The sequence below is a fragment of the Protopterus annectens genome, chromosome 4.part1 (assembly GCF_019279795.1).
Source record: "Protopterus annectens isolate FY-2018-M chromosome 4.part1, PAN1.0, whole genome shotgun sequence".
Lineage (NCBI taxonomy): Eukaryota > Metazoa > Chordata > Ceratodontiformes > Protopteridae > Protopterus > Protopterus annectens.
The window spans coordinates 747,046,623-747,062,874 of record NC_056734.1 but is presented as its reverse complement, the minus strand read 5'-3'; the positions used below and the strand labels follow the sequence as shown (position 1 = coordinate 747,062,874).

General features: G+C 38.5%; 1 protein-coding gene across 1 annotated transcript in view; it reads left to right on the top strand.

Annotated features, from left to right (window-relative positions):
* The first annotated feature begins 6,546 nt into the window (after positions 1-6,546).
* LOC122801289 (vomeronasal type-2 receptor 26-like) overlaps positions 6,547-16,252 on the top strand; it is an 86,105-nt gene continuing 76,399 nt past the window's right edge. The window contains exon 1 of the mRNA XM_044070837.1: positions 6,547-6,753. Coding sequence (XP_043926772.1) covers positions 6,547-6,753 — 207 coding nt within the window. The remainder of the gene's footprint in view (positions 6,754-16,252) is intronic.

The window sequence follows — 16,252 nt, the reverse complement described above, 5'->3', positions numbered from 1 at the left end:
ACTCAGACATGACCTACGTGTGTGAGCATGCCCAGTATGACCTTTCAGTATGTTGCTGACTGAAATTGTCTAAATTTGTTTAAGTGTGTGAGCATGGCCATTATGGGCATATATACTATACGTGTGTGAAAAATAAAGTTGGTTTTTACTTCAGGGCTCACCTTTGTGTTGTACATTGACAGGAAGCACGCTGTGCCTGCAGGGCTTCCATGAATCAATTTGCATAGACTTATCAACATTTCTACATACAGGGGGGACAGCTATTATTTGTACATTTCTACCCAGGGGGCACACCTGATTGTTACTGTGGGTATACATAGGATGAGGGGTACACCTGACACTTATACACATTTGCTAGGCCTGCACTGCTATGTCAGGTACTCCATTTCAGTCTGTACTGTTACCTATTGTACTGGCTTGAGGCATACCACTGTACTACAGACCTTAGCTTCCAATTACATGCATATTAGTTTGTGACTTCATAGCCTACCCAACCCACATCACACTGCCTGGCCTGCTGTTATCTGTCTGCATAGGCCTGGGGGGATGTCATTCATATGCCTCTTCAGAGGGCAAGATATAGAATTTGTTTGTGTTTGTGTTTGTCTACAATTGTCCTGCTGGCTGTGACTGTTAGGTATGTGAGCCCCCTCAAATGGTATGTGTGACTGACTTAAGTTGTGTCTGTGCCAGTGAAATGCTGTCATGGCTTAGTGGTTCAGTACTGTGACTATAGTGCACAGTATCCTGAGTTCGAGCCCTGTCACTATTTTTATTTTCCTGCTGGGTACCCCTGACTGGGTAAGGAACAGTAAAGCAGGTGTGAGCGTGTTTACCCAACTTTGCTTGACTTTGCCCAACATTGCCCAACTTTGCCTGACGTTGCGCTGGTTAGCGTGGCGCGCAGCTACTCGCAATTGTATTTAAATATGTTCAATACTAGTAATATTTGCTTAGCAGTGCTTTATATTGCTTAAAATAAGGACTCATGCCTCAGGTGGTGCTGCAGGGCTGCCTATGTCAGATGCACATATTACACTCCCTATACATGTTTGAAAAAAGGTAGTGTCAAGTTAGGCATCTCTTTTAATGTATGTGCAAGTTAGAGAGAGGTGTCATTTCCAGGGTTCCTACTGAGTCAGTGTATGTGCTATGCGTTGCCTCTTTGCCAAGGCCAGGGCATACTAGGCATGCCTCCTTCTGCCTACTGGGGCAGGCTCAGGTTGTTTTTCCTCCAAGTCACACTGTACCTGTGGGCCTTGGCAATGGTGGGGGGCTGTTTGGCCCTGCACCATGTTGTTCCTGCTGCAGCTGTTTCCACAGGATCATACTGTGTAGCATGGCACATACCATGACAATTTGGGTACATGTAGTTGGTGAGTACTGCAAGGCTCCACCAGATGTGTCCACGCACTGGAACCATGACTTGAGCATCCCAAACACATGCTCAATATTGTTTCTTGTTTGTGCGTGTGCCTCATTATGGAGTTCTTGTTCGGGTGTGTGTGTGCATTTCTGATGGGTGTCATCAGCCATGGCTCCAGTGCATATCCAGCATCCCCCACTAGGTGACCATCAGGGATGTCCCCATTGGCAAATCTCTGTTACAGCTGCGTCAGATTCCAGATGTGGGAATCGTGATAGCCTCCAGGGCAGCCAGCACACACATTCATTATTATGCCCTGGGCATCACACATGACCTGGCAGTTGATGGATGGGAAGCCATTGCAGTTGATGTAGACCCTACCCTGCTCACCGGGTGGTGCTTTGATGTGTATGTGCATGCAGTCTATTGCACCCACTACCTCAGGGTATTCTGCTATTTGGTGGAAAAGACGCATATTGCTGGCCAATGCCTCACGGGAATTGGGGAAATATATGTGCTCACCGACATGTGCTGACATGGCATCCAGGAACTGGTGCAGTACCCTGGATGCTGATGCCTGTGAAATCCCCATTATATCACCAGTTGGTCTCTGGAAGGTACCTGTAGCTAGTATTCTTAGGCCAACACATACCTTGGTATCCACTGGGATGGGTTCCCCTCTGTTGGTTCTGTGTGTAAGGTGTGGCCAGCACAGCTCAACAATTTGCTGGAGGAGGTCTCTGTCCACCCTATAGCGCTCCACTATCTCCAGCTCATGTAGCCCCTGGTAGGTTACCCTGGGTCTGTACACTCTTCTCCGTCTCCTCACTGTGGGTTGCTCAGCAGCATTCACAACATCACCACTCTCAGCACCTTGCACATGTTGGTTTATGATAGCAAGAGCAGCCCATAACATTTTGTCTGACTAAAGTTTTTAAGCTTTCCCTCTTTGTATACTGCAGTGTTGCAGAGTTCTTGGGAAAAACAGGAAAGAATGCTGTTTGCAGAGTTTAAAGTGCTGGGCTGGGCTGGGCTAGTCTGCTGCCTGTGTAATTGGCTGATTCTGATATTTTTCACCTGGTAGCTCTGCTAGTTCTCCTTGGTTAACTTCCTACTACTTCTTTTCCTTCCTTTTCCCTTTCTGTTTCCACCCGGGGCAGCGCTGCGCAAACGAGTGCACACATGTGCACACATGCACACACGCTGTGTGCACATTTGCAAGAAATTTCAGATATTTTCACAGTGTGCACCTTTGGTTTCTGGTTTTCAAAAAGGACAACTGTAGACACGCCTCTTGCAATCCTGAGCAACTCAGGGCAAACACAAGACAGCCTTTCTGACACACACCCTCATGATGTTACCTATATTCTACTCTACTACTCACCTACTCCTGCACTTACACTCTTGGGACATGGCTCATATGCTGGGGAAAATTGGGATTCACTATCCTTATCCTCATTTGCATAGGATTGCCGACTAATGCATGGTTACATCTCTCACATTGAGCTTCCCATCTTAGCAACCAGTACTCAGTGGCCATGTTGTCTTCAGCCTGCCATTCACCTGCATGGCAGGATAAGTTTTTTAGTGAAAATGGCTATTTTTGGCTATTTCTAAATTATCTTCTTGTTTTTTTAAAGCGCCACATGTTTGCACGGTGCTGCGCTAAGCTTAAACACTGGAGATCAGGGAAAAACAAAAGTTATATTTTAATAATTTTTAACATTTATAAATGCCAATGGCCTTATATTTGGCCATTGGCATGCTTCCTCAACTGTATGCATCCTTTATTTGGAGCTGTCATAGCTCCATTTAGCTATTTGCAGAACGGTCCTCCGTTACCAACGGAGTACATTTCTGCAGATAACACTAATCTTCCACTGACAGGTTAGTGTTTCCTGGATTGCAAATTTACGTCATTTGCATAGCTTTCAGCAGCAAATGAGGTAATTTAAATACCATGACGCTGTCCGTGCAAGAGTAGCTTTAGCAACTCTCGTGCACCCCCCTGCTGGCTGTACCTGGATCGCACGGCAGACATATTGCCTCCGTGAGCTCCTACACTCTTCTTGCACTCCGTGCAAGCTTTCATAAATCCGGCCCTTTGACAAGGAATCACATATAAAACCTTGACAATCCATCTGATTTATACCAAAAGAACCTTGATAAGCAAGCAATATTTTGCTTTCTGTCATCTAGAACTATTCTTAACTAATCTTTTGCACTGTCTTGCATTACTATAATTTCTATTTTTTTTACCTTGAATTTATCCTACTGTATATTATGAGGTTGGAAAGTCCACCACCACCCTCTCACATAAATATTCCTTTTGATATATTTACTTTTTAACCTCATTGTCCATATATAGGGAACACATACTTCTAATACTTGAAGGTCTTCCTATCTTATTTGGAAAATAACCACATTTGTGCTCATATGTCCATATCTTCATTTGATTATGTTGCATTCTTCCAGCAGGTGCTAAATTAGGGATGTTTTCCTCTTTTTAGATTCATAGGTTAGTCATTTACATTTCTGGTTTTGCCTTATACTACCAGCAACATGGGTAATCCTGCATTTTTCTAGGAATGTATTTCTCTCATGAGATCTGTTTTTTTTTTCTTTGAAGAATGCCTCTGCATATATATCAATATTCTAGAGGAATTCTACCTTTCCCATTTCTTGGACTACCTCTACTTGATGTAAGCTTGCTTTGCTGATGTCACTTCCATACCACAATGGACATTTGAGCAGCAAGCACTGAGTATACCCTTGCACCTAGAGTGCTCATGTCTCATGTCTTCTTCTGTGCTTTGTAGTTAGGAGTGTTATAGTAAATAGCTATTTATGGTACTGAGATTCCCAGACTTCCATGGCATGCTATGATAAACAGTATACATGAGGGCAGTAAAGTAAAAAGCAATCATATAATATATGCCTTCTTGCTTGTTTCTGTAGATGATCTACAAAGTTAAGTTACCAAGGCTACAGATTCTGCAGTTTTTACAGGTTTTCAAGGCAATGAAAAATTAAGAAAGCATTAACAAACACAACCGACAGTCTGAAAAAAGTTCTTTTGACACTCAGAAAATGTTAGAATTTAAGAAGGGTTACCTATTATATTGGAATCAATTTCTCTCAGCTAATAAAATAAGTTCTGCAGACTATTTGATCTGTAGAAATAGTTTACAAATTTGCAATTGGCTGGACATCCAAACTTGTAAGGATTTTATACATACTAAGTTTAGACCTTCATTAGAAGCATACGGTAAGAGCAATTTAAAAATCATGGATTTTATTTCAGCAATTATTAATAGCTTACCCAAGAACACTTCATACATATCTATTATTTATAAAATTCTCAGAAATTATTTTAGCAAAACAGATGTTGCTTTTTGGAATTATTCAAGTGAAGTTAATAAACAAGTATTCTCAAAAAAAGATAAAAAGCTTTGTTACAGTCAGCGAAAAAATCCAGATCTTCCCTATTCTGGCATGTATACACATGGAAATTTTTACATATATGTTTTTTCACCCCACATAGACTTCCAATAATGTACAAGAAAGATGAAATGAAATGCTGGAGATGTGGACACCCTGATGCTGACTGTATACATATGGTTGTTAGTTGCAAAATGTTGTTGTGTCTTTCGGCTTTTCCCGGTTAGGGGTCGCCACAGCGGAACTCTGGTCCGCTAATGATTGGCAGTAGATTATGTGCCGAGTTGCCAGCCCTGATGCACAACCTTCAACGAAGGTACGCCCATTCACGCATGTTTCCACACAGAAGACGCTCTAGCTGACAACCGAACAAGACAATGTCTTATTGTGAGGCGACAACAATTTCCCCATTTTGGTTAGATTTTAAATATCTTTGTAAAGCTCTATAGAATGACAACTGTATAATTTCTGACTCCCTTTATCCTTTTCACTTTCCTGAAGTGGTTCCTAAAAATCAAACATTTTTACTATGGTCTATTCCCTCTAAAGCAAGGAAAATTGTTACTAAAATTGCAAATCCCAATCTACTCCTGTCTTTAAAGTTGAGTTTATTCATTTTGTGGAATACATTTATAAGAATGAGATTGTTACTATAAATGCAAGGACTAACAACATAACTTATCATTTCATTGCTTGGACAAAATTGCCTAATCTTTTAGAGAAATATTAAGTGTTCTCCTATGTATATTGCATTTTTAATTGTTATAGATATTGTACATAGTTTATTTGTTTTGTCTTGTTACTATACTGTTAAATTATTGTGTTATAAAATAAATAAAAACATTTTGAAAATAAAACTCATATACAGCAACTATTTCAATAATCAGCAGCTGTCACTCTTGCCTTTATTTTTTTTGCATTATTTTTCACCTTGCTCAAGCCTGCTGACCATCTAGCTACTGCCCCTACTACAGATTCATTTCCCATCACTAAGGTGTGAACCACTCAGGGTGCACTCAATATCCAGGCACTCATAAGAAATGCTTACTGTTTTCTGGCCTAACTCCTCCTCCAGTGACTAATTTAACATCATGTTTTGCCTTCACTGTGGGTGTGTACATTCTTGTCGATAGTCCACGAAGGCAGTTACAAAGATATTACCTTGTCCAAAGTGGAAGTTACACAACCTTTTAAGCTGACTCCTCATTAATTCATTCAGACTTAAAACATAATGACCTATTTTTGTCTTTTATTGAAAATGTAAAACACAAAATGTTTTCTCTTCTATTATTTAATTTAAGTCTGCATTGAATTTCAGTTACCATTTCTTAGTCCATTCCTATAACCTTATAATGGCTCTTCTAATACATTCTACACCATTTGCTGATTTAAATTTCAAGTATAATTGATATATATTTAGTATTTTCTTCAAATAGCAGAGATGTGTGTCTTTATGTTCTGTTGCAGAAACATGGTAACTTTTTTATAAATATATAATAAAGAGGTAGAGAGCTGTGTTTATTTGCTCTATAAATTTTCTTTATTCAGTGAAACAATAGCACATGCTTTAAATGTACTAATATTGTCTTCTTAGTATAAACCTATCTAGGGTGACTTTCTTGTATGTCTGGAATCTCATTGTGGAACATGAGAAAAATTAATGTTTTACATAACATTAGCATTAGATCAATAAACACAACCACATTTATTTTCAGCTCTTTCATTATGTAAAAAATGTAATGTTTAAGGACAGTGAAGGTGAAGATGTGTTTTTTGATCTAAATGGAGATTCACCAGCACTTTATGACGTACTGAACTGGCAAGTATCACCTAATGCAACCACCACAAAATATGTTCAAGTTGGGCAATATGACTCCCGTGTTCATTCAGGACATGATCTCTACATCAATGACAGCTTAATTGTTTGGAACAATGACAACAATCAGGTCAGTATATTATACGAAGAGTTATAACATGACTAGGAATCTATAAAACATGAAATGTTAGTAATAATAGATACTTTCTGTATCCCTTCTTGTTATGTAATACTCTATTAAACATTCTGGAACTTTATCAAATAGATGGATCTATGACATTTTGTCAAATGGCTATTCAGCAAATAGCCATTCATCTGACATGTATTTATCGAAACTGTTCTTCATGGAATGGTGGATTTTAACTAGGACACACAAGTGGTTGGCCAACAGAGTGACCGCAAAAATAAATAAATAAATAAATAAAAAGTAAAACCTGTCAAGGTGGGGGGCATGGGGTGTGGCATCCCGCACACCCCCCTAACTTACTATACCAACTCTGAGATTGCACTACAGTGGGGAAAAGGGCACATTCCAGATGGTGGCCAACCACTGGTTTGCCCTAGTTAAAATTCGCCGTTTGATGAAGAACAGCTTTGATAAATAGGTATTTGATGAATGGCTATTCGATGAATAGCCATTCAACGAAATATCATCGACCCCAGATAGATTCATAGATGCGTAGTTACTTTGCTAGGCAATTGATCTGTGAAGATCTTATGAAGCCTTCCCTTACATTCCAACAGTAGATTATTAGCCCTTTTTTGTGCATAAATAACCCAGATTTGGGAAGAACAAGGACATTTACTTATTTCCCCTATCCATGAGGGACATGGATGCTAAACCAGGGGTGAATTTCAGTTTTCCCATCCATTTGTACAAATTCCATTTATGATGAGTAAGGGGAGTACTATGTTTTATGTGGAGTGCAAGAAGAATCCATGGAAGTAGTATCCTCTGGGATACATACCTATCCTTCCAATATGTAATATTTATGATACAAAATAGATTGTGACATCCCTTGAGAACATATTAGTCCTAAAATTGGATTTGCAAAGTTGCAACAGGTCTATAAAGGCTCATTACACAAGGCTGAGGTCAGTTCTTAGAAGCCTGTAAAATACTGAATACAAGGATAAGGATTTATGATTGCCTGCACAGTTTTTATGGAGGGGGCCTTTGATTTATAAAATACTTTAGAGGTTATAAAAAGTAAAATAATGTTATCCTTATCACTGATTATGTCTTCTCCTATTAATTAGTGCCATCCTTATTCATTAATAGCCCAACATGCCAGACATTTCTCATGTGGACTGTTGTGTCATGACTCTACTCTAATAATAGAAGTTTGAATACCATATCCTGTCAGGAACTCATTGATTATCCAGACTAAAAGAATTGATAAGACTGTACTGTATTGCAATTAACTGGAAACACTGTAATGAGACTGAGAACAAAAGTCTTTATTTGTTAATTACCCAAACTCATGCTGAACAGGTGCCAGTCTCTCCTTTATGGGCCAAGTCTTGTGTACTTTTCAGAATTAATTCTCCAAACACTGTAGTTTATTTAATAAGGCTTTATTAGATGTTCACAATATCAGAATACTGTCTTCATTAACAGTGCTGATAAACAATTAGTATTCAAAGTTACTGCACATCATATTTTGATTGTCCTGAGCAACAAAAGCTAATATAGTCTTTATTTGACCTGTCTTCCATACTCTGGCTCAAGTGTCTGTAATCTTCTCTGTAATAACAGGTCGAACAAACTAACTAACCTTAACTGACTTCTCTAACTGTATCTGAAGTATATTTTAATAATAACAAAAACCCTGTGATGCTTCACATGCCCTCTTAGCCTTGGTTCCCTTGGTTTTTGGGCTTGGTCTTAATTTAACATTCCATTAAGGAACATTCTATAGCTGGCAAGATTGTATCTTTCCCTTGAGAAAAGAACATTCTGTATTTCTGTATTTTCTGCACACTTTATGCTTATCTTTCCTTTCTAATAAACTGTTGACCAGCAAGATTATCATTTTTTTCTGCTTAACTGTCTTTTATGCATAAATGAAACACAATTTCTAGGCCTATTTTACCCTTTAGATTGTCTAATGTCTAATAACTACTTTAAAATGGAAGTCCCTAATTTAACACAGACATCCAAGATCTTAGATCTTCAACTGTCCTCTTATTTTCAAGTTATTAATCTGGGCCTTTTTGCTTTTACCCATTACATTTACAGGCTCCTCACAGGCCCTGTTTGATTTCATCCACTATATTCCTCTGATAGCAAACAGACACTGTATATGGGGTCTTGTCTATCTCCCCTAGTTGTCAACACCTGAGATCACATTCCAAGACAAGATATTTAACAGCAGATTTATAGTCCAGATAACAAAGAACAGCTTCCCAGTGCAGACACCTAACAGCAGATTCATAATACAGAAAACTTAATGATGAGTCATAGTACAGATAATGATGAACAGATGCATAGTGCAGACAGTTAGCAACAAATCCCAGTCCAAGTATCTAAGAGTGGGCTTTCAGTACATATAATACAGGTATTTTATTTTATGTTGACACCACATCTATGCAGGTATTATAATATCTGTTCAGTGTTATCAGCAACTACCAATCTTCAACCATGAACCTGGCTAAAAATGTGGCAGTGCTGCTCAAATTTTGTTTACACATCATTTCTATAGTCACATAGCTGTAAAATCATGGTGGTATTCTAACGTTATTTGTGATATTTTGTTTCATCTGGGTCACAAAATGAAGCAGTCTATTTGAGTCTTATAATATATCCAGATACCAGCTGAATGAGTAGATGCTACTAAATTTTATAGATACTAAAATTTCAACCATTTTGACAACATGGGGTTGAAAACATTTGCAGTTATTATCAGGTGCATTCCTGAGGACTAGGCTTGCAATATGTCTAATGGACCAAAATGCAGAGTATACCATAATAGTTAAGGTTTGATAACTAACATTTTTGTCAGTATAAAGACAACCATAAAGTAAGCTGCAGAGAATAATTTTCAGAAAGGAGACTTCAACTTGCTCCAGTTGTAGGAGTCATAGCTTTCAAACTGTTATGTCCAGAATGAGGGAAAATGCCAAAAAAAAAGACACACAAAGGCTCAACTGAGGGATACTTTCTATAAGTTGGTTCTGTTGTCTTAGAAATGTGATGAAGTAGGATAACTTGAATTAACACATATTTTCTGATGCAAAAAGTTTGTAAGTGCATTGATTGTCATTATTTGTTGATTGCAAGCTATCTTTTCTTAAAAAGTCGCATTTTTAAGATGGGTAGAGTAAAGTTCTAAATTCATATCATAGATATTCCTGACAAATTTAGTACTTCTGAAGTAAGGCAGGTGTTCTTTTCCATTCACTGAACCAGTTTCAGCTTGTGTCAGTGAAGAAGGTCCTGGACTGCAATGGAATATTTGAATTACAGACTCAGAGAGTATGCAATAACTTCTGAAGTTTTGTCCCATGGGTAGCATGCTATAGGGTAAAATAATACATAATCTTACAGCCCCCCAAAAGATACCCCGAATCTTAAAACAGTCACAGAAAGGCACATTCAAATAACAAGCATTTCACTCCAGTTTTAACTAATCAAAAAGTGACCTATTTTAATAATTCCTGGGAAATGTAGCAGAGCTCAAAAAAGGATTAAATGTTCTCACTTTTTTGCATAATAAAATAGCTCTTATAATTTTAACAGTCAAATCTAGAAAAAGAAGTGAATTCCGCTAAAGAATGCTCAGCAGAACAAAAAACAATGTAAATATTGGATGAGCGTTGCACCACAGGTATTAGTATTTCATCTGAGTATTCAAAACTTGCTAAACAACCAAAATGGCAGAAAGACAGCTTCAAAACAACAGCTTCAATAACAGGCTTTTACCATGTTGAATCCACAATATATGAAATATAGAGCTTTGCTGTTGTAAAATTCAAGTGGCGTAATTCTACAGCTTTAAAACATGTGGATGTCATAAAAACAGAAAAAACGAACATAAAAGTGAAGAACCCTTCTGATGTAAACAATGAACAAGCTCTTTCAACTTTTTCAAGCCTTCTTCATCTGTGTCATTGTACAGAAGCCTGCCATGGAGTCCAGACGTGGCATTCCAATCAGTAAGTTATGTCAGAACCAAAGTTTACAACTGTGTTTCAAGGGATATTTGCAGAAATATTGATCTCCACTAAACTTGCTTTATCAATAAAGATCCTCAGAAATATGTAGTACATATAATGGCCAGTTAAGGTATATGCATATGAGATACACCACTAATGGACCTTGCTTTCCATGGGCATACAAAAAATACAAAAGTGACCAAACTCGAATGTATAGTGACTATTTTAATGGATGATCAATTTTCCAGCATCCAAAAATGTGTCTGCACAATAATTTATCCTCTACCAGATTAATCTTTTCTTAATCATTTCTTTTGAACTTCATTTCAGATGTCATAATGATCAGAGCAATCTTTTGCATGTCATAGAGGAAGAACGGTGTAATTCAGTTCATGAGCAGTTTCATAAACATTTTGTTACTGGATTTTTTTAGTCTGTCCATGACTAATGGCCTTCTCTTTTTTAAGGCTCGACCATTTATGACCAGGATTCTAGAGTTTAGTTGAGTCAAGTTAATTTAAAACTCAGATTATTGTAAAACCGTTTAGCCAAGTCTAATTTAATCATTCAGTATGTCTTTACTAATGTTGAGATCAGTGAACTTTGGGGGTATAGAAGTTTTCACTTCATCCTCAAGGTTGACCATGCATTAACACTGAGATGAATTAACCATGGGTATGATTTTTTTTTTCTTTACTCTTAGGGCTGGTCTGGCATAAAGTTAGTTCATATAGAGAAGAGGGAGTATGGGGGTGCAGAAACCAACATGGAGGTTACAGGTGGCCATGCCCCTTGTTAAAAAACAGTTTTTAAATCAATGTTTTAAAACATTAATTTCATCAAAGTTATAGCCTGTGGCATTATATTTTTTGCTTTGAGTTGTAGTCCGGAATCCTGTGATTTTTTGGATAGTATTGACTTCCAGAACTATAGTAGGTGTTTTCTTGTACTACAACCAGAAACAGGTGTTTGGCTGGCCAATCGTACCACAGTAATGTCCCTTGCATGAATGCAAGTTACTGAATAAGCTGCTAAAATACTGATTTTATTGCTTGTGTGATTTTCTCCGTTGCAGAAACACAATTTGTCATTTATGAAAAGAGTGTCTCTTGCCATCTCTTCTTATTTTCCCTACTTGTTCCTGCCGCACCCCTCACTCTTATCTCTACTCTTTATTCCTTCATCATTTCTACTCCAAAGCCTAACAGTACAAGGCATATTATTTCTTACATTGTGCCGAAAATAGCAGACTGCCTGGTGTACTACAATGGTAGGGTAAGTGGACGGCAGTTAAGTTCCGGGCTAGTATTAACAATAAATTCCACAAGCACTAGGAATTGTGACAGATTGTCTTACATGTTGCATTAAGTGTTCCACCAGGCAAAGAGCTGTAGTTACTTTTCAGTCTATAATTCCTTGGTTTTTACTGAAGTATTTATACTGATGTCTATCAAATGGCATATATTTAATTGTTGTCAGTATGTGGTATCCCCAGAAGTAACAAGTACATTGCTAAAAGCTACCATATGTGAGGATGTGGAATGTACAGGTTATGTGTTGTGACTCTTGATGAGTCTTCAATAATGACTCACAGATTTCATTTGTGATACACTGGTCCATACAAATTAGTGTAAAAATCAGTATTTGAAAAATCTTGTTAAGTTCTATAATGGTTTAAGACAGTAAGCAGTCTGTGTTATTATTCAGTCAGTCCGTTTTGCACCTCATATATTTCTGTCACATTTGCAGTATTTTGCACTATCTTCTCTTCTTCTCTGTTCTCTTTTCTTTTTGTTTCAAAAGGACTTAAAACAAACAGTATCAGTCCAAGTTTCCGGATTCCTCTTGTGTGCTCAAGGACATTAAGTGCAGTCCACAGAACTATGAGAATTTAAGTCTGACTGCAGTGATAAGTCCAACATTGCTGTATCTCAGACAATTCACTCTTCTCCAAGGTACAGCAATCCCAGAAATAGTATAGGTAGGAGAGTTGTGGGGGTGCAAGCTGATATAGAGGGTGCAGGGAGAATTGCTCCTCTCCAAAAATGTCTTGAATACATAACAGTGAGCTTTAGATTTTGCCGTTACTTTACAAGGATCAAGTTTGTTTGCATTTCAGGGTTGCAGTATTAAACCTTAAACTTTCACTAAGTTTCCAAGGTTTCACTGCCAGGTTAAAAAGCAACATATTGGGTGGGATTCATAGTCAGTAGTGCAAATGTGTTAGGGAATTTGGGGGCAAGAGCAGACTAGTGCAGCTAAGCTGCGATTCATAGAGGCCAATTATGCCAATTTGCAATGTCCATGAATATAGACATGCAAATGAGCAGATAATGAGATGGCGATGAGAAGTGACATAGATGTTCTTATGCTAATTAAGGCTATTTTATGCCAATTGCAATTCATAGTCCATTTTTCCTGCTTTCCCACAGTTGTTGCAGATGCAGTATAAAAAGAGAAGACTCAACAAAAGTGTCAGAATTGCAGTTGGTGAAAATGTTATCTCTTGCATCGAATTTTGCTATTTGTAAGTCAGAGTTGCTTGTGTTGGCTGGACCAAAACTGCTTGCTCACAGCAGTGTTTGCCCACCAAGAAGATGGAAATATAGGCAAAAAATTACTGATTATAACTTTGATAATAAGGAAATCCTTCATAGGTTTAGAGTGGACAGGGACATTATAAGGGTCTTAGTGGGGATATTTGACCCCCTACTGCAGGAGTGGAGGAATACATGAGCTTCCTATTCCTGTGGACACCAAAGTTTGTATAGCCCTCACTATATTGCCACAGGGACTTTCCAGAGATAGTTTGGGGCTATGTTGGGATCTCAAAGGCTTCTGCCTCAAGGATACTGAGGGGGTTCTTGGATGTAGTCTTGGCATATGTGGATCAGTACATCTATTTCCTGGTATCACTTCAGGAACAAGGTCTGACTATGCATGAATTTTATGAGGTAGCACATTTCCCTTAGGTACTCAGTGCAATACATTGCACCCATGTTTCAATTAGGACCCCTCCTGGTCTACAAGATGAGTTGTACCTCAGTAGGAAGGGTTTCCATTCCATCAGTTGCCAGGTAACATGTGCTGCATGGGAATGTATCACCAACATCTCTGCCCAGCATCCTGGCAGTGCACATGATTCCCACATCTGGCACACTAGCTCACTCTACTGCCTCTTCCTGCAGGGTAGGATGCTCAGTGCGCAGTGGTCATCTTGTTGGTAAGTGGAGATTTATTTTTTCCTTTTTTTTTAAGCACACAATTATTAATGTTAAAGGTAATTGTTGTATATTAATTTGTATTTTCTTGTTTTGTTGTCCTTCCCCTTTTTCTTGCTTTCCTTTATTTTTTTTTAAAGAAAATGCCGGATATCCACTGGAGCCATGGCTCATGACTTTGGTGACAAATCCATCTGGAGATGCAGAGGACAAATATAACAAATCCCTGTCCCAAACCCTTATTGTTATTGAGAGGGTGCTTGGCATCCTGAAGAGCCATGTCTGGAGATGCCATTCAGTATGGCCCAGAAACTGTGTGTAGGATGCTCACTGCTTGTTGCATTATGCCTAATATGATTAAGCACCTGTCTAATGGTGAAATGACAAATGCTGTCAATGTTGGTCTAAGTTCTAGTCCCACTATGACTGATGATGACCAGCCAGCAGTAGAAGTGATGGACCCCATGTGGCAGGCTCATTCATGGCACACAGATGTATAGGTTAAATGGAGGCATCTAGTCCAGAACAATGGACCAGGACATTCAAGTCAGTGTTTCTTTTAAACAAAACAAACAAACAAAAAACACTTAGAATATAACTGATGCATGCAGTGATACCTTTGGGCTGTTTGCCTGAGTGCTTACTGACTTCTGTGCAGAGATGCTAGAAAGGCAACAAGTCAATAAATGAGTCAACAGTTGCATATGTATTTAATAACTCTTATTTTTTATTATTTATTTAGTATTCACAATAAATGGGTAATGTCACCATTGAGAAATGTAACTTTCATTTTCAATTTATATGCAAAAAAAATATGTTACACTGCACATCACATTTCCTTCTTACTGTCTTGTAAAATATCGATAAGGTCAGAATCTCTCTCTTCATTTGTATAGTAATGAGGTATGTATGTACTTAACATATGTACATAGACTCCTGTCCTCCTCACAAAACAAGTGCATTTAAACAAAAATGTACAAGACTCCAAGTCCTGAATATGGTGAAAGTAATAGCAGGACAGAGATTAACCTGGCATGCATCTTGCCCACAAACACCAACTAATTCTTAAGTTTCATTACACAAACATGCGTATAAAGTAATGTTAAATCACAGTAGTTCCAGATCAAAAGAATCATACATATCTCCCATGGTGATGGTGCAGCAGATCTGGGGTATAGGTTACCCTGAGAACTGTAAGGTGAGTTAGTTTGATGGTTTGATTTACAGAGGAAGGTGATCCTCCTGTCACTGACCTGACAGTGCTTCATGACTGTGATCTTGACCTGGAATGTGAGGCTCGTCTGTGTGCAGATGACCATTGACATGGCCTGGGAGGAATGTGTTCTGATTGCTCACTGTGAGTGCTGACATTACTGTCTTCTTACCCAGTGTTACTATCATGTGATCTTCCCCCATGTGCCAGGACTGTCCTCCATCCCCTTCCCCTCATTGCACTGAGCCTGGCTTGACTCTGGTATGTCTGAAACAGTGTACGAATAGAGACTACAACTGATGTCTGGTGTGCTGTCATGCTATGCATCAGTGACACCATAACCTTATCTCCTCTCTCTGCCAGTTCAAAGTACTGTTTGAAATCTTCATTTATACACTGTAGGACTCTAACCATTTCTAGCAGACTCTCTGTTGCAGTGGTTTGAGTCATAATTATGTCACGGCACACTTTCTGTTGTGTTGTCAATGCTTTACATGTTTCCTCAGGTAGTTCAAAGTTATTTCTGCACCTAGCACCTCTTTGTAACATTGGCACTGTCGACAAAGTGGCCTCAGACTGCCTGCCTTCATATTGACACTGTTCTTCCGCCTGTGGAGATACTGGTCTAGAAGTGCATGTTTTCCTGGTGTATAAATGTGATTGGAATGTCAGCCTATGTTTGACTTTGTGATGCAGTGTCATTTTCTGTAGAGTTACTAACATGCTATGAGATGAGACAGCTTGTCATTACACTTGGAGACTGACTGACACTTCCATCAGGGTGCCTTGTAAATACAACTACATCATCATCATCATCCTCCTCCTCCTCATCATCATCATCAGCAACACCCATTCTACTGCTGACTTCATCCATATTTATTGATACAATTGAACTGTTTGTTTTTCATGCTGACTATGAAAAAGAAATCATTACAACACATTAATAATACTGCAACTGCACACAGTACAGCATGCTTACAGGGGGTGGGTTTTGGCACACTTACCATGAAGTCTGCCTTCATTTTCATTAGCTGCTG